The sequence below is a fragment of the Oenanthe melanoleuca genome, chromosome 12, assembly GCF_029582105.1.
Source record: "Oenanthe melanoleuca isolate GR-GAL-2019-014 chromosome 12, OMel1.0, whole genome shotgun sequence".
NCBI lineage: Eukaryota > Metazoa > Chordata > Aves > Passeriformes > Muscicapidae > Oenanthe > Oenanthe melanoleuca.
This window is the reverse complement of record NC_079346.1, coordinates 6,329,369-6,352,007: the sequence shown is the minus strand read 5'-3', so window position 1 is coordinate 6,352,007 and position 22,639 is coordinate 6,329,369. Positions and strand designations below refer to the sequence as shown.

At 47.7% G+C, this 22,639-nt stretch overlaps 1 protein-coding gene across 2 annotated transcripts in view; it reads right to left on the bottom strand.

The window, feature by feature from the left end:
* PRICKLE2 (prickle planar cell polarity protein 2) overlaps positions 1–22,639 on the bottom strand; it is a 100,560-nt gene that overhangs the window by 27,456 nt on the left and 50,465 nt on the right. The window contains exons 1-2 of one of the 2 annotated variants that reach the window (XM_056501700.1): positions 13,996–14,091; positions 4,274–4,457 (exon numbers count right to left, since the gene is read on the bottom strand). In XM_056501700.1, the coding sequence (XP_056357675.1) occupies positions 4,274–4,405 (132 nt within the window). In that variant the 5' untranslated portion in view covers positions 4,406–4,457; positions 13,996–14,091. Of the gene's footprint in view, positions 1–4,273; positions 4,458–13,995; positions 14,092–22,639 lie in introns of those variants that run through there. The other variant, XM_056501699.1, reaches the window with a different exon arrangement.

Sequence of the window (22,639 nt, the reverse complement as noted above, 5' to 3'; positions counted from 1 at the left end):
TAAATGCATGTTCAGTGTAGCTTCACCTCCGTTCTCCTTTCCTCACTTTGTGACCTCAACAGCAACTGATGAAACTTGGAGGTTTTATAACTCAAGCCCTTGCAACAGGTCTTGCAAAATATCCAGAAGAGGGATTAACATGTGTGTTAACCCCTGAATAAATTCCCTGTGACAGCTACAAGTTCCACACCACTGCAAAGCTCTTGAGGTCCGAGCTCTAGCGGCTGCCTTAGAGAAAAACGGTGCCTTGAACCTTCATGCTGCTAATTTTAGCTCAGATGAGATTTTCATAACTTTTTAAGGGACTCAACCAGAGCAACTGTGTTGACAACAAGAGGGAATTAAGTTCTTACAGCACATGCAAGGTTTCTCAGATGCTGGCATGCCAGAGCCGTACAAAAAGCCACACTGAGGCAGAAGCAGAGCCCTATCCTTTGTTAAATTGGAAATTTCTGCCCATAACCAGCTGCTCCTAATACTGAGACACAATAAAGATAGAAATCCTGAGAAATCCCTTGTATTCAGAAATTCAAAGTGGCATGTTATAACCCCTTTGGATCTCTCCAAACCACAGGCCCAAGGAATGCAAGGCTGCATATTCACATGTATTTGCACATGCCTTGCTTAAAAATGTGAAAAACATCACAAAAGGAGTTCTTTTCAAGCATCTGCCCTCAAACTTATGTCAGTGCAAGGAGGATCAGCTGTCAGACTGCCAGCCCCAGCAGACAAACTGGCTCCCAAAGATGTCTTTCTCTGTCTCTGCAGCCAGGCTCAGTCTGGGATTTTGCTTTGCTGAGGACACACTTCTAAAGGTGTTTGCCCATTTCAAGACTTTGACATTTATTTCTTTATCCAACCATTGAACTGCAGGCAGAAAAAAAGCATTTCACAAAGCCCATGTGCCCTGCTTCTGTACAGCCATCTCTACCATTCCCATCTGCATCCCTATCTTCCAGAAGAGAAGTCCCTCTTCTGCCACAGGACACTGAATTCCAATCCAAGTGGGATTAGACCCCACAGAAGCCTCCTGGCCATCCTGTGTAGCTGATTGCTACTACAAGAAACCCTATTTCCTTATCACATTGTGATTTCTGGAGCTCAGTCCTGGGTTTTTACCTGTCGCTCTCCTGGCTGGCAGGCTGTCACTGAGCCTTACACCTCTGATGGTTTCAAACCTCTTCCAATTTCCTGCCTGAATGCATTTGGAGGCAGGTTATGTCTACATTCTTGGGCTAAAGTTGGAGCTTGGATAACTGCTCTTCCCCTTCTAATGAACAGAAGAACAATTCTAATGAACAATTTTCTAACAAACAATTCTAATGAACAATCTGCTAGGCTGGACAACCTAAGCTCTTGTAGGCCTCTCAATGAAATAACATTTCCAGTGTCCTTCCAGTTTATACCCCTCTTTCCTAAGCAGGCATGTCATACATTTTAGTTGGTTTACCAGAAAAATTTTTATCATACCTTATGCAGGGGTGCTATCAATTTTTAAATTACTATCCTAATCCCTTGTGTTATAAACGTATTTAGAAATATATTGCATTTATGGCTTTTGAGTAAAGCCCTCTTTAGTCTTAGACATTGATAAGACATAATATAAGGGATAACTTCCAGCTCCACTCCTCATTACAATGTTTGGATCAGTATCTATGAACACTGGACCAATGCTCTCTGTGTCTTCAGTACTGGGCATTGAGTAACCAACATGATTTTCACTAGTGACAGGTACCACAAACCAGCTGATGCCTGAGTAGGAGTCCAGGAGTACAGTGAGACCTTACAGGTTTGTGCTGATTCCCCTCTAGATGACAGTAATTTAAGCTTTGGATTGAAGGGACTCTTCCAATACTGAAATGACCTGTGGACACTGCCAAAAAACAATGTCATGTTTGCAGGCCAGCTCCTCCCCACTGAAATCCTGCAAATTGCTGTGCTGAGTGAGACGTGAGCGCTGCCTCCCAAGGACAGCCAGGTAGGAAGGCTGTCGTCCAAGTAAAATAAGAAAATTGCATTAGTCTTTCAGGGGAACACTTACCTCCCCAGTTCATATACTGCACAGAGATTTTAATAAAGTAGAATATTGCGGAAAAAGCTGTTTCATTTAATCTGTTTCACGTCCAAAAAGTACAAAAGCCAAACAGCAGGAGGCAGAGAAAAATTCCCTGCCTGTTAATCTGTATTTTCAGCCCAGGCTGACAGCAGCACCCTCAGCCAGAGCAGAGCTCACCAGTTTCCCCATGGCAGGCACCAGCCTTGCAGAGGCTCCACATCACGTGCACACACCTGACTCATTGACCAAAAAGCCACACATCTGTCTGCAGATTACACATGTGAGCTGCTGTAGAGGCATCTCCTACCCCATGGGAGGTAAATGGCCCCTCCTGCACTGTGGGGCATCCCCAGCCATGGGACAACCATTCTGTGATTGCAGGAAACTCAGGGTGCTGCTGTTCACCCAGGGACAGACACCAGGCACAGCCCAGGGAAGGCACACCTCGCTTTTGTCACCTCAGTGGCTCAGCTAGCATGTGAAAAGTCATGAAAGGGCTGGGGGATGAGCTCTGCTGGACGGATTTCAGGGCTCAGCTTATGGCTGCTCTTCATCTCCATGGTGATTAGAGACAGTTCTGAAGTGACAAATTTGCTGAAAGGCCCAGCAATCAGACTGAGGAGTGCTCTGAGAAAACAAGCGTTCAGACTGAGGAGCACCGACCTCTGCACGAAATAGATGCTGGAAGAACCTAAAAATACATTAACCTGAGTAATGCATGAGATGTCAGCAGCTACTGGTAGAGCTAATGGGCTTCTATTTCCTCCTGAGCACCCCAAACTCCCTGATGCCACACTTAAAGAGCACCTAAGGGATCACAGAAGCACACAGGTCTCCTGCAGTATGTCACCACCATGCTGAAAGTGGGCTTTAATCACTGCCCATGCCATGATGTACTCATTAGAGACCATGTCTACCAGGTCAGGTGCCACCTGTCACTAAGTACCTGCATTTCCACCCAAAGCTACAGGAACATGGGCCAGCTTGTGCTCCAGGAGCTGCTGACACCTGGTCAGAAACCAGCAACCAGAGCAGGTGGCACCAGCTTGGGTAGGGTCCCCCAAACCCAACCAGTCCATGCTGCCACAGCATGAAGGACCAGCAGAGCTGCTTCAGAGCCATCTGCATTTCTCCACACACCACATCTTGCACCTCCTGTGAGGCAAAAAGAGAGCCTCTGACAAGAAAACAAGGCTGCTGCCTGATTTGCACGGTTGGATGGCACCAAATGAAACACATGGTGCTGTGGAGTTTCATGTGAGCACTGAGCAAGGCTTATAATGACAAGGAAAAAAAAAAAAAAAGAAACAAGGCACCAAACAACTGGATTTTCTCTAATCAGACAGATAATATTTACAGCCTACGGGTGGTGCCAAAATATTTCAGGAAATTCCTAAGCCTGTCTGAATAAAAGCACAGGAAAACACAGTATTTAAGGACAGCAGCTATGGCAGTAAGAATGAAAGCTTTCCACCCCCTTCCAGCCTCCTTATACAGTTTAAAATTATTGCCATATCATATCATACTGCAATTATCAAGCCTAAGCTCATTTTGTCATCTCCACTGCAAATGAAGTTCTGAGTTAAACATATAAAAGACCAGCATAAAAATCAAAGGAATCACATAAACTGGAAGCAGCAGAATCAATACAAGCTCCACACAGCACACTGAGGTCTAATCCAACCCACTCAATCCTGCACCAAGAGACTTGAGCTTTATTTAAGCTATTCCTTCCAGTAAGGCATAAACATCATGCTTGGAAAACCCAAACCACAAAGCTTTTGGCCCATTTTTCAGAGTTATCTACCAGCTTTGACTGTATGCCCCGGACTTACCACAGAGAGGAGGAGTCCAGGAGGGCAGAACACAGGCACTGAGCCCCTGGGAAACACTGGAGTCCCATTGCTTTTTTCCCAGTGAAACGTTAGATACGTCTTTTCCCTTGCACAACCACAAGAAATCCCATCCTGGAGGTGTTTTGTTTCCCCCCTCTCAATTACCAATTACATCCACAGACACAGAAAACCACGGGTCCTGCAAGGATCACGTGTCTGTTTTGTTCCATTTGAGCACTCAGACCAGACCTGTCCCTGCCAGTCTCTCTAGTGCACCCAGAAATAACCACACACAAGTGTTTGCACCCCTAGAAGGAAAATCAGGTAAACTATTCCCAAAGAACATGCAAATCCAATTGTTTTCTGGTGATGCCATCATTACCTGCTCAGGTTTCAGGCCAGGGGGGACCCAGGCATACTCCTCCAAAGCACAGCCTGAGTCGTCGTCAGAAGTTGAATTCCTCTGGAAGTCAAACATGAGCTTGGTGACTGTCTTCTCCATCTCCAGAGGCATAACTGTCACGATGTGCTCTTCCTGGGAGCACTTACAGTGAAGGCAAATCTTCCTGTAAGGTGAGGAGAGAGAAAAAGAGATGCCCTGGTGAGCAGTGCTTTAAATGAGAAGGTGATTCCTGCCAGCCACTGGCCTGCAGAGACTGAACTCAACCCTTTCTTATGCTCAGGCATTTTCTAACACAGGATTTGTTTCTCTTAGGGGGAGGAAATAGAAGTCCCTATTTGCTGTAACAACACTTGGCAATCCATCTGAGCCAGACTGCCCCATGGTTGGGGATGTGCAATTGCTTGTCCCTTTATTGCACCACAGAGAGTATTTCCAGGGGCCAGCAGAGGCACAGGCCATGCCTGGTGGGGCTTGACTTGCCAGCCAGAATTGCAGTCATTACAGAATTTAGGACAACTGAGCACTTTGCTAAAATGGGAAATGGTGGATTGACTGGGAGGCTGTGAATGACAAGCCTCTTTAGCATGCTGATAGCATAAATTTGCTTATTAAAGTAGCATAAAAATTGATTATAGTCTGAACATATAAAGCTAAATTAAATTAAGGGAGGCTACAAAACCCACAGTCACACTGCAGTGGATTCTTAACTACCTAGATGGTGGCACATCCACAGCTCAGCAGCATGGGGAGGAAAGCACAAGAACTGAAAGAACAGCCCACAGGATGCAATTCAGCAGCCATTAGCTTAATTCACTGCAAATATCTGCTGTTCTTAACACTTCTTTAAAGGGCTGTTTCTGCAGCTTGTGGTCTGTGACAGATTTTCTTCACAGGTTTGAACCTGAATTTTTATCTGCAGAGCTGCAAGGACAGTACAGACTCATAGAATGGCTTGGGTTGAAAGGAACCTTAAAGGTCATTCAGTTCCAACATCCCCTGCCATGGGCAGGGACACCTTCCACTAGACCAGGGTGCTCAGAGCTCCAGCCAGCCTGGCCTTGAACACTTCAAGGGATGGACTTTTGCAAGTTCTCTGGGCAATCAGTGCCAGGGACTCACCCCTCTCACAGTAAAGAAGCCTTCTTAATATCCAATCTAAACTTACTCTGTTTCAGTTTAAATCCATTTCCCCTTGTCCTATCTATATGCCCTTGTAAAAAGTCCCTCTCTACCAATCCTGTAGGTTCCTTTGGGTACTGAAAGGCTGATAAGGTCACCACAGAGCCTTCTCTTCTCCAGGCTGAACAATCCCAAAGCTCTCAGCCTTTCCTCACAGGACAGGTGTCCTCCCTCTAATCATGGCACTCCTTCACCATGATAACAGCAAAGGACAAATCTGGCTGAAAACATCCCCTGACAAAGAAAAAGAGGTTAAAGGGAATGCTGATAAATTGGCTTCTATTTCTGAAAACTCAATGCTTTTCCACAGGCTGGGTCAATGGTATCTATTTTAGAGCAACCACACAGGATTCTGAATTAATTTGCACTAATGAAGCACCACTGACTTCTGAGGAACGAGATAAGGTTTCACTTGGGTAGCAGAAGGGAGACATCTCAGAAATAATAAGGTACCACACAAAATCAAGGGAAAATTTACAGTTGTCATTGCACATTTCTCTTGCTTGGGTAAAGCAAAGTTATTCAGAGGAAAAGTAATAGTTAAATCTGGGGGCTGGAGTTTTTAAACACCTTTCCCTCTCTTTCACTGCTGTGTACAAGCCAGCTAAGCATAGCAGTGCTCAGATCCAGCTTCAAGTCTAAATTTCCACTTGGCCATTACAGCACAAAAAACGCACTCTAGCAAAAGTCAAGAGGCTCCGTTAAGTCAAGCCAGGGAGATTTGCCAGATTTTCCCATTTCCTGCCTTTCATCAGATCTAAACCACACAGCAACCCCCACAGACTCCAGCGTCTGGTTTGCGTCCAGTCGGGGAGTCTCGGCATCACCTCGGGATGTTTCCTTAAAAAATAATCAAGGTACTATTTAATTTGAATATTTTAATTAATCAGCTACCGTGGAAGGGTGTGGAACAGGTACTCTCCCTCAGTAAAGTCACTGGTATCATTGCTGTTTTCATCACATTTCAGGATATGATTAAAAGCAGCTTAATAGGAAACAAGATTTTAAGAATAATTCACAGAGCCCCAGATTTGGCACTAGAGTTAGTTATTCTAAGGGAGTTCAGGACTTAACTGAATTTTGACTTTTGGGGTATCAATCATGTGCTCCAAAGGGGGACAAACCCAAGAGTCCACTGGGAGCATGAGCAATACAATGGGGAAAAAGCCAGCCCACAGGCTTCTTCCTCCTTCCCACTCTAGACACATCCCCTCCCCATCCATCTCCCCATGGGAGATGGCAGGAGAGCATCTGACATCTTGGCTTTTAATAACTTAGATAAATCAGGACTTGTAATAACAGTGTCAAAGAGTGAATAGGTGAGATGTATGATAAGTTAGACTCCAGAGATCACTCCCACCCCCATCCCCCCAGCTCACACCATGTACAGCTTGAGGAATGGTCAGGAAGCTGCTTTACCCCACCCTCCAACTGCCCTATCCCAAGCAAGTGAGAGGCTTCTCTGGTCAGCAAAGCAAAGGATGAAAACAACACAGGTAGCCTGTCTACTCAGGAGTGATGTCCCCAAGCCAGGACAACTTTGCACCATTAAAATTTGACCATCTCCAGGCATGGGGTTTCTGCCACCTCCCTGGGCAAACTGTACAAAATTCAAGATCTTCCCTCTGAGATACTCAGTTTTTTCCCCCTCATTAAAAGCAGATGATTAACAGCTTTAATTACAATTTTCTTTACGTTAGGATATGTTGTTTCATGGGAACAATACCCAGCGTCCTAGGAGTGTCTTTCGACTTCTATGATCAGGTTTCCATGACTTCTTCACATAGGTCTCACTTACTCAACTTTATTTTATCATCTTCCAGCTTCACTATAATTAAAAATAATTCCCCATAGCAAAAATTTAATATCAGAATGTACATTTCAAATGTGAGATGAAATTGAAAAAGTCATTTTCCCCTGCCACACTCGGAGCAGAGCAGCACGAAGCGAGACAGCGCACGCGTCAGCGCTGCCTGTGCCTGCAGTGACCACAGTGACAATGTGGGTGCCATGCCACAGAGGAGAGCTGCTGGGTGCTGGAGAGGAGCAGGGCCATGGCTGGCAGCCTGCCTGGCTGCTCCTGCCAGCAGCACAGCCTGCAGATGCTCAGCACATCGGTGTGTCACACACCTTGCCCTGGACAGGACACCTCCTCCAAAGGGAAACCCATCAGCTTGGCTCTGGCCACCACAACAACCTCTGCTGCCTGTGCAGCCTTGCACAACCTGAGAAGAGTGCAGGCAGCTGGGTTTTTTTAGCAAGAATAAATTAACACAAATCACTGTCTGGAAATCCTGTCTTCATTCATGAGCCTTTCCATCTTGCTTCCATCCCAGGTCTGCAAGCTTGTCTCAGGGAAGAACCTGCCCTGGCGACTCCGAGAGATCACCAGCACTGGGGAGGAAACAACAAAGCAGGGATGGCTGACTTTGAGCAGGGAGGGTGAATAAAGGAGCTTTTAAGCAGCTGTAGCTTGTGGACAGGAGGAAAGGCAAGCAGGAGCCAGGCAGGCTGCTGCAGGAGGCACGGGCTGGGGAGCATCGGCAGGGCTGCTCAGCACGGAGCTCACATCACACAGAGCTGTCCTGTAGAGGGGCCAGGACGGCGGGAAGCAAATGGGGAGAAAAAGAACATTTCCTGGTGTCAGATTTAGCTGGAAAGGAGCCTGCCTGGAATTGACTTCACATGGTACAAAGCAGCAACGTCTCAGAAACAGACTGAAAAATTTCTTCTCCTCAAGGCCAGCAAAGTTACAAGATGGATGTGTTTTATTTTGCATTGGCTGCTTTTACGTGGTGCTCCTGGCACAGTGGGCAAGTCCTCTCCTCAGAGGAGGCTTTAAGCCCACTCCCAGTCACATCTCTGCCTCCACACTGCTGTAGGAGGAAGGTGCAAATAGATCCACCACCCCACGCCAGCCCTTTTCTCCCTACAGATGAAAACAGGCACACAAGGGGAATCTGAAGCAAACAGGACCTAACACAGCAAGCAGTGAAGCCAGCTTTGAAGCACCTCTTGCTTGGGATGCAGAAGTACACTCCTAGCTTTGGTCCACCTACATAGATCTTGACACGAAGCCAATTGACCCATGAGGTCTCTGGGATGAGGCAGTCCCTTGCTGTACAACCCTGCTAGCAAAGCACAGCCTCTGCCATCTCTGGAGCCTCCCACAGCCCTTTCATCTCAGCACTGGCACCAACAAAAAGCTAAACCACGCTGAAAACACTAGTGCTGTGCAAGAGGCTCTGGAGAGAGCTGTGAGCGTGACCCCAGCTTTCTGAAGAGAGATGAGGTCTCCCTGCTGTGAAAAACCAGCAGACTCCAACTGGGGGAAGCACAAGCAGAGCTGACAAGTCAGGGAAGAGAGATGGAGGGCAGCCTGTCACCAAGGCAATAGGGGTCCTTGCCAATAGTGTGGAGCTCCAGCAAAGGAGCCAGGTGAGCTCCCTCTCCCTGCATGTCAGGCTTTGGGGTGCACAGGCAGGATGGCACTCCCTAGGATGCTGAGGATGCCTGCAGGAGAAGATCCAGGCCACAGGGCTCTTCTCTTCCTGTTTAGGAGGTGGGCATGCAGAACATAACACAGCAGACAGCACCTGCAACAGCAGGAATGAAGGCAGAGTCTAAAATTGTGGCAGAAATGTTAAAATTCCTCTCGGACAAAGAAGGAAATCAGTAAACAGCCCTTATCACCCACCAGCGGGTGCTTATCTCTGCTTCTCACTTGTTTCTTCTGGGATGGAAATAAATGGGCTGTATCAGGGAGCAGCTCCCTCTCCAGACAAAGCCAGAGGCAGGAATGCCAGGGCCATGCACTCTGCTGTGCTCCCTAATACAGGATTTGCATGCATTTGTGCACACATTAACATGCAAGATTTGGAATCCCTCACAAAGCAATTGTCTGCCCTGCTCGGATGGGGTGTGTAAATGCAGATGGACAATTCCCTTCTCACTTGGCTTAAGGCATCCATGGCAGCCTGATCTCTTCCCAGCATCGTGCCACCATCCTGACTGCAATAAGGCTTTTGGGTCAGCTGTCAGTCAGTAAATCACAAAATCCCAAGACCTCCTGGAAAAGGGAGAGGAGGCTCAGGATTTGGGGCAGCTCATACGACCCCTGAGTCTCTTAACAAGGGTATCTTAACATCCCTGCCTGTTATCTCCTCCCCTCAATTGAGAGCTAATGAGGCATCTTCCCATCCCAAGTGTGCTCCAGCTCCACAGACCCGTTTCTCCACACCCCACAGGCAGGGCAAACATTTACCTAAAGGGAAAAATTAACAGTCCTTCACTGCCATAAGGAGAGCCCAGAAGTTCTTCTCCAGCACAGGGAAACTGAGGCGTGGAGCAACCACAAGCAGCATCCAGCTGTGGATTCCCCATGGACTTCCCAAACATCAGAGGAGCCCCAAGCTTTTGTACTCAAAACAGACAGTTCTGGCTGAAGTTCTGCCTCTTTCTCCAACTTCTCTAACCCTGTATTTTGAACCAAAAGGTCCAATCAGCCCCCATCCAGTGCTGCCCATGGCCCCAGAGCCCGTGGATCTCAGTGACAAAGGGGCATCTCTCCAGACAAAATATTTCTGCAACTTCCCAGCTCTTCCAGTCACTGCAGGTGAAAAAAACCTAACCTATCAGTGGGAACTGCAAAGACTCTGTGTTATCTGGGTTGAAAAGGGAGCTTAGCAAAAGCTTTTACCTGCCCACTTTGGTGCAGGAAGAGGAGGAGGTGAATTACACATGGGTACCTATAACAGCAGGAATTCAAAGTCTGAGGACAAGGTGCCCTTGGTGGCCTGCAAGGACAGTCAAGGGATGCCAACACTCACTTGACACAACATGTTGTGGGAACAGCTGGCTTGATAGATAGATCAACCTCAGGTGGTAGCAACAGAGCTGGCAGAACAGTAATGCCAGGAAACCAAGGAAAAGAGAAATAATCCAGCAACCAAACCAGTTGCATCCTACAGATACAAGTCCCCCAGATCCCAAGGGCCATAGGAAAAGCACGTGTAGCCACCCATCTCCATAAGGTCCACATTAGGTGGGAAACATAATGGGATGGAGGAGTTGCAAATCAGACTCTTCTCCATTTTCCCCATCCACCTTCTCTTCTCTCTCTCCTCGATTTGCTCAAGGCAAGTCAACTTTACAGTATTGTTTTATTTGTAGCTCCCCCCTGACCCCTGCAGTGCCCACAGCAGCACTTGTGAAGGTATCCAGGATGGCATTGATGCTTGTATGACAAAGCCCATTTCCACTCCTGGAAAAATTCTCCTCTCTAGCTGATTTGTCCATGGTTGGCTTCAGGCTGGAGACTAATTTTATTTTTAAAACTCATCCTTTACCAATGCAAAAGCTATTCTTGCTTAATTAAGAAAAAAGAAGAATAAAAAAAGAACTATCCCCAGTATGCCAGTTGCAGCCAAATATGAACAAAAGCAGCCTCTGAGGATTTTCCATTTGCTCCACTTCCATCATGCATAAGGACCAGGACTCAGAAGCAGGCAGAACACCTGCCCTGTCCCCAAACCAGTGCTTCCCTGAGGCACAGCCTGGGGCAGCCCCAGGCTGCTCCCAATCCTGCTGTCTGTGGTCTGTGGCACCACATGGCAGAGAACAGCCACCAGCACACCAGAGGCAGACCAAGAAATTAGGACAAAACACAACACAATGCACAAACCCCCCTAAATTCCTTATCTGATCTGTCTGGTGCCCTCTTAGGCAAACAAGGACTCACAGAACCACAGACCAAAGCTGTGGCCAGACCTTGCAGCAAGAGCCCAGGATGAGAATGAAAACACGACCAACCTTCCCAGCCTGTGGCTAAACCACAGTGGGGGATCTGGGGTGCATCACAGGTCATTTTGGAGAGCCCAGGTGCACCCAGTGCTCTGCAGTGAGCACAGGTCCCTGCTTGGGCTCCAGTTTCTCCTCCTGAGCTGGGTAAGAGCAGCAGGGTGTTGAAACACCCTCCTGACCTGAACCACACTGCCAGGCTGCTCCCATGAGCCACAACCCCTGACACAAACTGAACATTTCTGATGCATAAAGATGAGATGGTTAAATTAAAGGATATTAATAACTCAGCAGCTCTCAGAAGAACCCTCAACTTGGATCTCTCAGGATATTTTGCAGAAGATTCAGTAATCTTTTTTTCATCACAGAGGTTAGACAGAAGTGGGCAAAGTGCTACATACATGTGAGCTGCAGATCAAGCAAAGGTGAAAGAGGAGAGGCAAAAGAAGCTGCAGTGAGCCCCAGCCTGTTGCCCAGCCATGCTACCAGGAGAAAAGGCATCCAACAGGCTGCTGCCTCACATCCAAGACAGTGGAGGCAGTCTGCCAGCTCACAGGCTTACCGCTACTCTCAGCATATTTATATTAGGCTTGGCTTTTTTCCCCTTAAAGGTCCAGCTCTTAGCATACAGAAACAGCAATAACCACATATTTTTCCCCAGTCACAGAGAAGAAATGCAAACCACTAGTTTACAAGTTGAAGAGAAGAACAGGCTCAGCAGCAGCAGTAATAACCCTGAAGCTGGTGGGCAAACAATGCTGAAGCCAAGCTCATGATTATGAAAGGCAGAAGAAGGTACAGAATGGGCAGATGCAGAGGCTGTGGACAACCAAGAGGGTTTGGTGTCCCCCCCGGCAGGACAATCCCAACCCCAAGGATCCCAGAGACCAGTGGGGCCTCTGGCTGATGGGGATGGGACAGGGGAGGTGGTGGAGGAGCAGGAACAGCAGGGCCCTGGGCAACTCTCCCTCTGGACTCCCCATCCAAGAGCCAGTGTGGGTCTGTGTGACAAAGCCCTGCCCTGCTCTGAGGGTCATCCTGTCAGATTTTAAAGCCTAACAAAATGCAGAGCTGTATCACAGGAGGTCCTTTCTGCATTGCTCCTAACTGAAGATGAAAATTCCAAGCCTGGGGTTCCAGCACCCTGGATCCAAACCCAGCTGTCCACTGAGAAACCTGTGTCTGTGCAGCATGCAGATCTTCCCTGTTTTCTCAAGGCTGAATAACTCTGGGCTCTCCACAGGCAGTATTTATCTTCCTGCCCCTCTCTTCCCCCCATCCCATTCCAGGCTCAAAGCCCATCACTCCAGACTAGCTAAGCTCAATGAGTTCCCAGTGACCTGCCCCAGGGCTGTACGTGCTGTTTCAAGGGCCTTCACTTGTATTTGCAGCATGACAAGCAGAAACCACAGGAACCAGTAAACATGCTGCAATCTAAGCATCTCCCAGGCCATACATCCTAAAGGAAAAAAGCCTGGCTGATAGGCAAAGCGCTCAGAAGCAGGATGAGCTGGGCTGAAAATTGTCATTATTTCAAAAGTTAAGGCTCAGACTGTGCTCCCTGGGGCAGGCAATACTGACCCACAGTGAAAGCAAACACTGCCAGCCTGATCTGTGCCTGTGCTGGCTGAGCCAGAGCCAGGCTGCCAACGGCAAATGCACAAGGCTGGGTCATTCTGCTAAGCCGAGTCTGGCCGGCAGAAAACACACAACGGGAGAAGATTAAAATACGAAGCAAAATATAATCTTGTTAGCTGCAGACAGTTTTACTTTACAAATCTTTATCACAGGCTCAAGCTGGCACCCTTATAAACACAATGCAGTGATGCGAGACATGTAAGTGCTCCCACAGCAGGCGAAATAATCGCCGAATGAAAATAAGTCAGATAAGTTACAAGATAAGGAGCTAAAACTGAAAGGATGACACTGCATCTGGTGCAAATAATTATTTTGGCATTATTCTGTCCAGCGCTAATCCTCAACTGCTCAAAAAGATTCAATCACTGTTTAGCACCGCCAAGGAATCATGACCAGAAAACAAAGAATAACTGGATTAAAATCTTTCCACGGTCACAGGTCATGTCTGTGTCACATCTGCTTAAAATGTTCCTTCAAGGGACAAGAAAGAAAAGGAAATTGGACTTGAAAAGATTGCACTGAAAAACATAACCCCCAGGTTGCAGTTCTAGGTTGGTTTATAGTTTGGTATTCTGGCATGAACAACAAGGGCTTAGAGAGGTTATTACTTTAAAACTTCCTATTCTAGGAAGGCAAAACCACCAAAATAAACATCTGAACAGCAACGTCCTCATTCACAGCCCCAGCCTGCATGCAGTCTGCTCAGAAAATGTGCAGAAAACCCAGACTTCTAGGGGCTGCATTTACCAGAGCAATACAATTAACACCGAGAGATGAAGATTTTTGAACTCCTATTAGAGCCAGCTGAGCTTTCCTGATTATTTTTAACACGAAAACTCCATTACAACAGCATCGGCATTTCCCCCAGCTGCAGAAATACAATTTAACAATTAACCTTTTGCATCCATAAACAGAGAGAACAGCAAAGGCTGGAGAAGCAGCGCAGCCCCTCGCAGCACACCGAGCAAAGTTAGCAGGCAGCTGCGTGCATCCATGGAATTCTCCTCATTCCTCCTCCTTCCTTCTACTTTCCGTCCTTTCCAAAAATCCGCGACAAATGGGAAGCCTCAAAGGCAGCTCCTTACCTGTTCCCGGTGCGGTGCCAGCGCAGGGAAGCGTCTCAGGTGCTGTCCCAGCTGTGCCCGGTGCCGCCGCAGTGCCAGAGCATCCCTGGCTCCGGCTGTGCCCGGCTCTGTCGGAGCCGCTCAGAGCCGGCAGGCAGCGAGCGCAGCGCGCTCCCGCAGGAAAGCTGCCCTGGGAAATCGGGCCATTCCTGCCCCGCGTCTGAAGCCGCGCGTCTATTGCTCTGGAACCCGGCTCCGGAGGGTCCCTCCCTCTCTGCTCCCAACCCGAACGAGCCCAGCAGCTCCCCCCTCCAGCCCGCCTTTCGCTGTCGGAGGTGGCGAGGGGATGTCCGATTCGGGCATTAACGAGGAGCGATGCAGCCCGTGGAGAATAGTCGGCGGCGCGGGAGCGGCGCGGGGCTCTGCTGTTGCATTGCTCTCCTCTCCTGCATGTTAATGAGCAATGATGTCAGCAAGCCAAAGTCACCGCATCCCACCCGGACCGGCGGCCCGGACACCCGCCCCTTTATTTACATGGCAATCAGCCCGCTCTCCGAAATCTATAAATTCTGTTTAGGCAATGGGAGAGCAGGGAAAAAAAAAAATCCTCCTTGCTCGCTTGCGTGTTTCAAAGAGTTGGCTCCACACCAGCAGCCCAAATTGAATGTTGTGAAGACATTCTAATTATCCATCCCTTCTTATTTGATGCTGACCGAACCTCAACTTGCCGTCAAACTTCAGGCACCGCTTCTTATATACGCGGGCTATTAACGCAAAGATCTGCTGGCTCCGAGCAGCATATCGTTTTTCTCCTGGCCTTCAATGCCCTCTCTCAATTATCTTCTACAGTACTTCGCTATGATTCCCTACAGGTTTTCAGACGCAGCATGTTTGTGACCAGCAGGGCTAAATATTCTGGGGATTACGAGTTGTTAGCGCGGCATTTTGGTCACTGCATATTTTAATACATTTTCTCTCACTCTGTTTGCGACAGATGAGCGATTCACACCTTTTTATGTGTGTCTCAGGTGAGTACTGCGAGCCCCAGGAACACACCACCTCAACGGGGATGCTAAGCCTCTTCCCCCTGTGTTTCCTTCCCCTTGGAAAAGAAAACGCAGAGAAGGAGCGATGCTGCCAAATCTCTTCCACTGTTTGGGAATTCGCTGGTCACAAATGAATAATTCGAGTCATCTGGAGGACAACGTACTTCTCAGCTTTTAGTATTTGCAAAAAAATGAGTGAAATTAAAAAAACTAGGCTCTGTGGACTCAAAAAACCTTCACAGAAAGCAAATAAAAGTTTCCCAACACACAGCGCCTCTTGCTGAGGAACACACCTGGTCCAGGTAGCTGGGCTCACAGACTGCAGATTGAGATGGAGACTGAAATGCACTTTAAACTCTGGGTAGGACCCGAGACAAGAGGCTGTGAACTGCCAACATTTGGTATAAAAAAGCCCATGAAGATGATGGGGGATACCAGCCAGGTGAATTGACAGAGAGACACTGCAGGGGCTGGAACTGCCAACCTTTTGGATAACAAAGGAGTTGAAGAAGACTGAGACTTGTACCTGGGCAGACTGTGAGAGGATAAATACCCAGGAGTTCCTTTCTTGGAAGGTTCTTCTCGGAGGCACCAGCTCAGGCTGTGTGTTGCTGCCCCAGGAATAAATGGCTTTATGGGACTGAGACTGCTATGGGAAAACTGGGGCTGATCCAGTGAGGAAACCTGGTCTGGCTGTGAGTGGGGCGTGTGGGGAAGCCAACCGTGGCTCTTGTTGGCTCACTGGAGCTGCCACTGTGAAGGGACTTCAGTCCCAGAAATCAAAGTCTGGCCTTGACATTGTGAGTGCCAGAGAGTCTTGTGAATGGTCAGACTGGGAAGTTTCCTTAACATTCTGTTGCATGCTTCTGACTTTTGATGCCTGACTCCAGATTTCAGAGCCCTTGATTTTGGCAATATTTGCTATGTTTACAGAACACAGATGCAGAAACTACAGCTGCGAGTTTTTCTGCAGCCTCAAATGACTTAAATTGTTATTATTAAGGCTCATAAATTAGGTTTAATTGCATGGAATTACACTCAAAATCTCAAGGATGAGATCTTCAGCTGGGACAAACCAGCCCAGCTCTAACTAAGAGCCTCTCCAGCTTACTTGGCCAAGTGGGACAAACCAAGAATGTGCAGAGATCTGAACTCTCTTTTTTTCATTTATATTAAGTCTTAGCAGCAAGTTCAAGAGCTGAGCACTGACTCTTAGTGCATCCAGCCAGATCAGACCTTCCTTTCACAGAGCAGGGGCTTCTGCTGGAGATGGCTGAAGGGCTGAGGATGGTCTCCTTCAACTCCTCCAACTACAAAGAGCAACAAAACTTGTAGAAAAATTTTCCCTGATCCTCCAGCTTCCTAAACTGGCCCACTTTGCCCCCTCCAGCCTGAATCAGCACTGAAGGCAGACTGTCAGTCTTGCCTCTCTCTGGTTAACATGCCATGGCCCCAAGATGATTTACTTTTCCTCTTAAACTCAGAACATGTTAATTACAACACAAAGGGAACGAGACAAAACTGAGCTGGGCAAAAGCAAACAAAGAAGCCTGCTTATAAAATGATAATGTTGAGCAGAAATGCTGTAGAGCAGAAATTGTGCATGTTCCCTGGAAACATATCCCTAAAAGCATGCAGCAGTGACTCAGGGCTACAAATGGCACAGGAACACATCCTGCTCCATAGGGCATGTCCTGTAGGCACTGATTTCACCCAACAGGAGTAAAAATATCTGACTTTTCAGCATTAACTTTCAAGGAGGAAAGGCCCTTTAGCTGCAAACACTTTGGAGCAAAGTCTCTACCCAAGCTCCAAGGGTCTCCATCAGCAAGCCTCACCCCAGGGGAAATGTTGGCAAGGCATGAGAGTGTCCAACCCCACACTTGTTGTACAACACCCCTGTGCCACCATCTACAGCAGCTTCACTCACCCTGCACCCCAGGGCACGAGGCAGTGCCATCCCCACACAGCCAACCATCCTAAAGGTGAGTTCTGCTTGGCTTTCTTGGCCAGCTGATCATCTGCACAAAGGCATCATATCAGGAACTGTGAACTTTCAGTCTAAGCTCATCCACAAAGATAAGATGGGTGTGAGAATCACGAACTGAAGTAAAAGATGAGTAAAAGACCAATGTCTGTAACAATTCAGCTGCAGGGCTAGCTGTGAGCAGAAGAGCTTTGTGTCTCCAAACAGCAGCTCTGATTGTCATCACTCCTGACAGACTTCTTGTTCCAATACTTGCAAATCTAAATATCCACAAAACCCAAGGAACAGCCTCTTCTGAGACAAGAAATCAGATTAGAAGCTGTGTAACGTTTGGACACACAACTGTCTCAGGGAAATGGAAATGAGCCTTCCTGCTTTGAAGGCTGCTGGTGTGCTGGCAATTGCTCCATATTACCATTACTTACTGTGAGGCTTGTGAAAAGGTCATGTGTTGGAATAACTCCAGAAGGCACACAAGATTTCTTAACGGATTCTGCACATTATGCAGGTGAAATGGGTGTTTCATTAGGCAGCAAGAAGAATACTGAGCCTGTGGAGCACATTATCAAAGGTTAGGTGAAGGACTTGCACCATTATAAGGATGGATGCTGACAACTGTCAGAAATGAAGCCAAGGACCAGAAATAAAAAGCTACTAAAATAAAGAAAGATCAAGAGTAGGAAACCTCTGCTTCAATGCAGGGGTGTGAGACAGACAGCTCTGTTTGTAAATGTAGCACCATCTTCCTTCACTTTGTTTCTAGTTTTAATGACAGAGCCAAACTCAGTCAACTCTAAACTTTCTGCCATTTGCACAAACTCAGACCTATGGCTAATTTAACAAATCATTGCAAGAGCCCATGTTTCATAAATGCTGTGTTCCATCACCTTGATGTATTGATTGTCTGTCAATCAATAGTGTTCCACGTGACAATGTTGATTCTCCTGATGGCAATGGGCTGCACAGCAGAACCACACACAGCACCAGCAGACTGCTGTCCTCAAGGTCACTGGGCTATTGACCTGATGAATGTCAGATCAAGTTGCCTTTCTGAATTATTTAGTGAGCATCCTCTGCTGCAGCACACCAGGGCACTGCACAGCACTGCTGCCTTGGGGTGTCACAAGAGGCTCCAGACTCTGCCACCCCAAAATGCTGCCCTCAGGGACACAGACTGTCCCTTGTCACACACCACCAGCCTGTCCTGGACCAGGGGGGTTGCAGGTCCCCAACACCACTGAGCCCATCCTGTCTCACAGGCATAGTAAGAGATTACTTTCCCATCTCTCTTTCTGACCACAGAAATGCAGAATTGGACACTACAGTGCTTTTTTCCACTCTGTTCCCACACTCACCCTGTAATTTGCAGAGCAACCCCCACTGGCAGAGCCAGTGCTCCTAGCCCAGTGCCAGCACATATGAGCCCAGTGTGGTCCTGGGCACAAAGCAGTGAGAGAAGGCTGGAGAGGCCACAGCTTTGCAAACACTGGATGGGAAAGGCAAGATGATTGCAGAAAGCTGTTAGTGATGGGGAAGGGAAATGTGGCAGGGTACAGCCCCACTCTGCCCAGCCAAATGCCTGGCTCTTCAGCAGACACACAAGGATGTGCCTACAGTATGGGGAAAGCTCCTTGGAGAATCTGAATCATGAAATACAGGTCAGGACTTTAAATGAGGATGAGCTTTGTTTTTTCTTTATTCTTTTTGAGCAAGGCAGCAAATGCTTCCTCACGGCTCTCAATGCTAGAAGCAGGGATGTCTTATCACAAAGAAAAATGGGGTAGACAGAGAGGCAGAGAGACCAACATCAGATGCAGATCATTAATCCCCAAACTTGGCCTCCTCCACTGTTCCTCAGGGCTGCCATTTGTACCTTCCCGTGGCTGCTGCCTGAGACCAACCACACAGACCCACTCCTCCAGCTGTCACCACTGCTGTCTTCCACTCAGTTTTGGCAGAGCCATGGGTAAGGATCTGTGCTGTCAGTCTGCAAGGAGGAATTCAGTTTTGAAAACACCATGGAGCCCAGCAGCAGCTGAGGCAGAAGGGGAGGTACAGCCCATACGCACTGCGGCTCATTCAGAGACAATTTTCTGTTTCCTCCCAGCTCACCCAGTGAGACAGGCCTGACCCTGGCTGCACCACTGAGGTGTGGCCATGAGCTCCTGCTGTGCTGCCCATGGCCTCTGGCAGCACTGAACCACCCAAATGCAGCTCCTGAGCATCACTGCCTGGTACCCCAATCCCCTCACCACTGACCATCCCAGCACTGCACACCCTGGTATGACTCAGAGCACACCAACAACAGGGTTTCATCAATCACTATCTCTTCCCCCCTCTCTCTCTCTCTTTTTAATCACCTTAATGTAAGGAGCTTTAGAGAGCTTAACACAATAAGGCTTTCATAGCCTCCAGCTTCCACTCGGCACTAATATGTTTTTTACTTTTATATGTTGAAATCAAATTTGTAACAATGTGAACAATCCAGATGCTCCTGTGGTTTTCTCCCCTTTGCTAGCCTGATAGGCTTCTCATCTGAAGACTTTTTAATAGTGTCCTTTAATGATGTCTGCAAAAGCCTCATTAAAGCACTCTATAGTAATTTAAGCTAAATAAGCTCAACACAGTTATTTTTGTGATCACATCATTTTCTTGGGGCCTTTCCACAAACAATAAAGTGTTCACTGAAAATATGTTACAAAGGAAATGCATAAATCTTCAGCTTATCTGGTGGTGTGCTGTCCAAAGATCTGAACCTTTGATCAGCAACAAATTAATTTTCCATTTACACAAAATAGAAGATGTATTTTCAGGATAACCAACTAACCCTGCAAGTCTGCACTGACATGTGCCTTGGCAGCAGCTCAGGACTCCCTCACTGCTGCCCTTCTCACTGCCTGACACTGTCAGGGTCGCTGTCACATCAGATGATTTTTATTTTATTTTTGGCTTCAAACCTGTCTAACAGGGTGTTTCGGGTCAGTGGTTATGTACAGAGGAATTCTTGTCTTAAGTCACTGAGCTCTCCTCTGCACTAGTCATGCACCAAAGCTGAGCATCCCCCTGGACCAGGGGAAATGACCATCTCCACGCTCACAGGCGAGTCTTGAGCCAGCCCAGTCCTGGACAAATGACACAAGCCTGTTTTTTACCTCCTTAAACCAGACTGTGCACATCTTCCCTGGCTGCCAGCAGGATTTTGGTGCTTCCCTCACCTTGGCTGGCACCCCATGAGCTCCTGCTCCCAGTCATGAGCCACAGGGCTGCACAAACCTCTGGCCAAACTCCCCTGACACCAGCAAAGGTCTGAGATGGCCATGCTTCTACTCCCACCAGAGACACACTGCCTGCTTTTTGCCAAGAGAAAAGACCTGTTTGCTGCTTGCACCCAAACAGTGCTAAATGCACAGGGAGGTGCTAAACTCAGCACATTTTTGGATCCAGCCAATTCTCTTGCATGATGTCAAGGAGGAATCATGCACAAGGAGGGGTTTTTGCAATGCCTTCAAGTCTCAAATTTCCCAGTGTATCTGCAGAGAAGTCAGATGTGGTCAGGATGCACCTAGCTCCTCACATCCCAACAGAGCAGTGGGAAGAAATGTGCCCAAATGGGTTTTTATTTCACACCTAAGAGCAAGAAGTGACCCTGGCTGATACAAAACCAGCTAGTGCCAGCAGAGGGACTAGCATGTGCTATTTCAGGACACCCCAAACTCCACAAGACTTCTACAACCAAGCCAACCTTGATTAAAGAAAAACCCCTCCAAAACACAGAAAACAATAAAATTCTGAAAAGTGGCATCTCTATTGAAGCTTGGGTGGTTTCCCAGCCCTCTCAGGATCATGGCCCAGTGCCCTTCCTGGAATGCACAGAGAGGGTCATCCTGTCTTAGGCAATGGCAAGGTTCCCAGCCTGGCTGAAGATGATGGAGCTCCAGTGTCCTCCAGAGAGCCTGGCAACTGCACACACATGACAGGAGATGTTTGCTGTTCTTCCCTTTGTTTTAATTAGTAATAACAACTTGTTATCGTGGCTTGACATTTGTTCATACTTAGAAATAAATTGCTTCCTTGAATGATATGCTGAGATTACAACAGGCTTTCTATGTTTCTGTTGGTTTTAGTAGCTCATAACAAACCATGAAATTCATTACTCTTGCCACAAGCACCCACGAGATGTGCCAACCAGGGTGTGATTTATACACAGCTCAACTCATGGAAATTAAAAGGTTTTAATGCTGCCTGCAAGAAGTCCAGGGTTAGAAATTTTATACAGCTGAATTACAGAAAAAAGAGAATCTCAGATGCAAGCCACTGTATTGTTTTATGTGCCTAAGGACTCGACATTAAAGTCAGAGTAAAAATAATTCACTAAATATTAATTAAGTGTGTAATTTAGACAGCCTTTTTAGTGATAAGCCTTCTGGCCTGCAAGTTACTTCATTCTCATCTGTTTTTAACTGCTTGGAAGCTATTAAAGGGATGGTATTTAACAGCAAAACTTCTCTGCTACAATGCAATTCGCCAAAGAGCTCTCACTGAAAGGAATCACTAGAGAACAGCCTGTGCCTCGCCATCCTTAATGGGAGTGGGCTGTCAGTCAGACTGCAGTCCCATCTCTCCATGCCGTGTCAAGCCTTGTACATCAAACCCAATACACAAATCGCCAGCTCCATCAGGATCATTAGAGCTGCTCAGCCCGTCAGGGAAAGGTCAGCGCGTCACTGCCGGCTCCAAACACAGCATCAATCACAGCCCTCATCAAAGGCAGCCCCAGCAGCAGCTGCAAAGCAGCATCCCTTCCTCCTGCAGCAGCCTGTCATCCCCTAAACCTTCTTCTCTTCTTGTAGAACACGGCCAGGCTTTTATCTTATCACCATCTCGAGGGAAATGCAGCTCTATAGTCTGCTCTGGGAGCAGGGGCATCAGCAGGAACCAGCACCTGGGGGAGGGATTAAAACTGTATCAGGAGAGGGCTGGCCAGAAACGTGGCCACTGACCCCTACACTGGCCCCCTCCTCCATGGGGTCCACAGTGTCCCCACTCCCCTGGATGGGCCCAATGCAGGCAGTGTCACACAGCATCCCTCCTCACTGTGCCAGACCCAGACCCACACACCTGCAAACAGTTCTAGGGAAGGCTCAAAGCCATCCTGTGAGATGTTCCCACCACAGCCACACCGAGGCATGGCTTGCAGAGACACCACACCACCTTTCCACCAGCCTCAGCCTCAGCTGTGGGGCTCCCAGCTTATGCCAGCCCACGAGCATCCTGCCCACAGCTCAAACTCCAGGAGGGGTGGAGAAACACAACTGCTGGCAATTAACAGGGGACACCAGCAGTGTTGAATGCTATGGCTCCCACCAGCCACTGCTCATTAAACATGATGAAACTACAGGCCATTTCTTCCTCTTTTTTCTCCTACCAAGCTGTGTCCAGCACACGACATTATCTTCAAAGGGCAAAGCAAAGATGTTTGCTAAACATGAGCAGACCAAATACATCAGCCTTTTAGAAGCAATTATTGCTGCTGGAGACTTGGTGAGTCTATTGTTTCGTGGCTCAGCCAGCTTCTTTGGAGTGGGCTGTTCTGCAAAGCCAGCACCCTGTGACAAGGCATAACCCCTCCCCA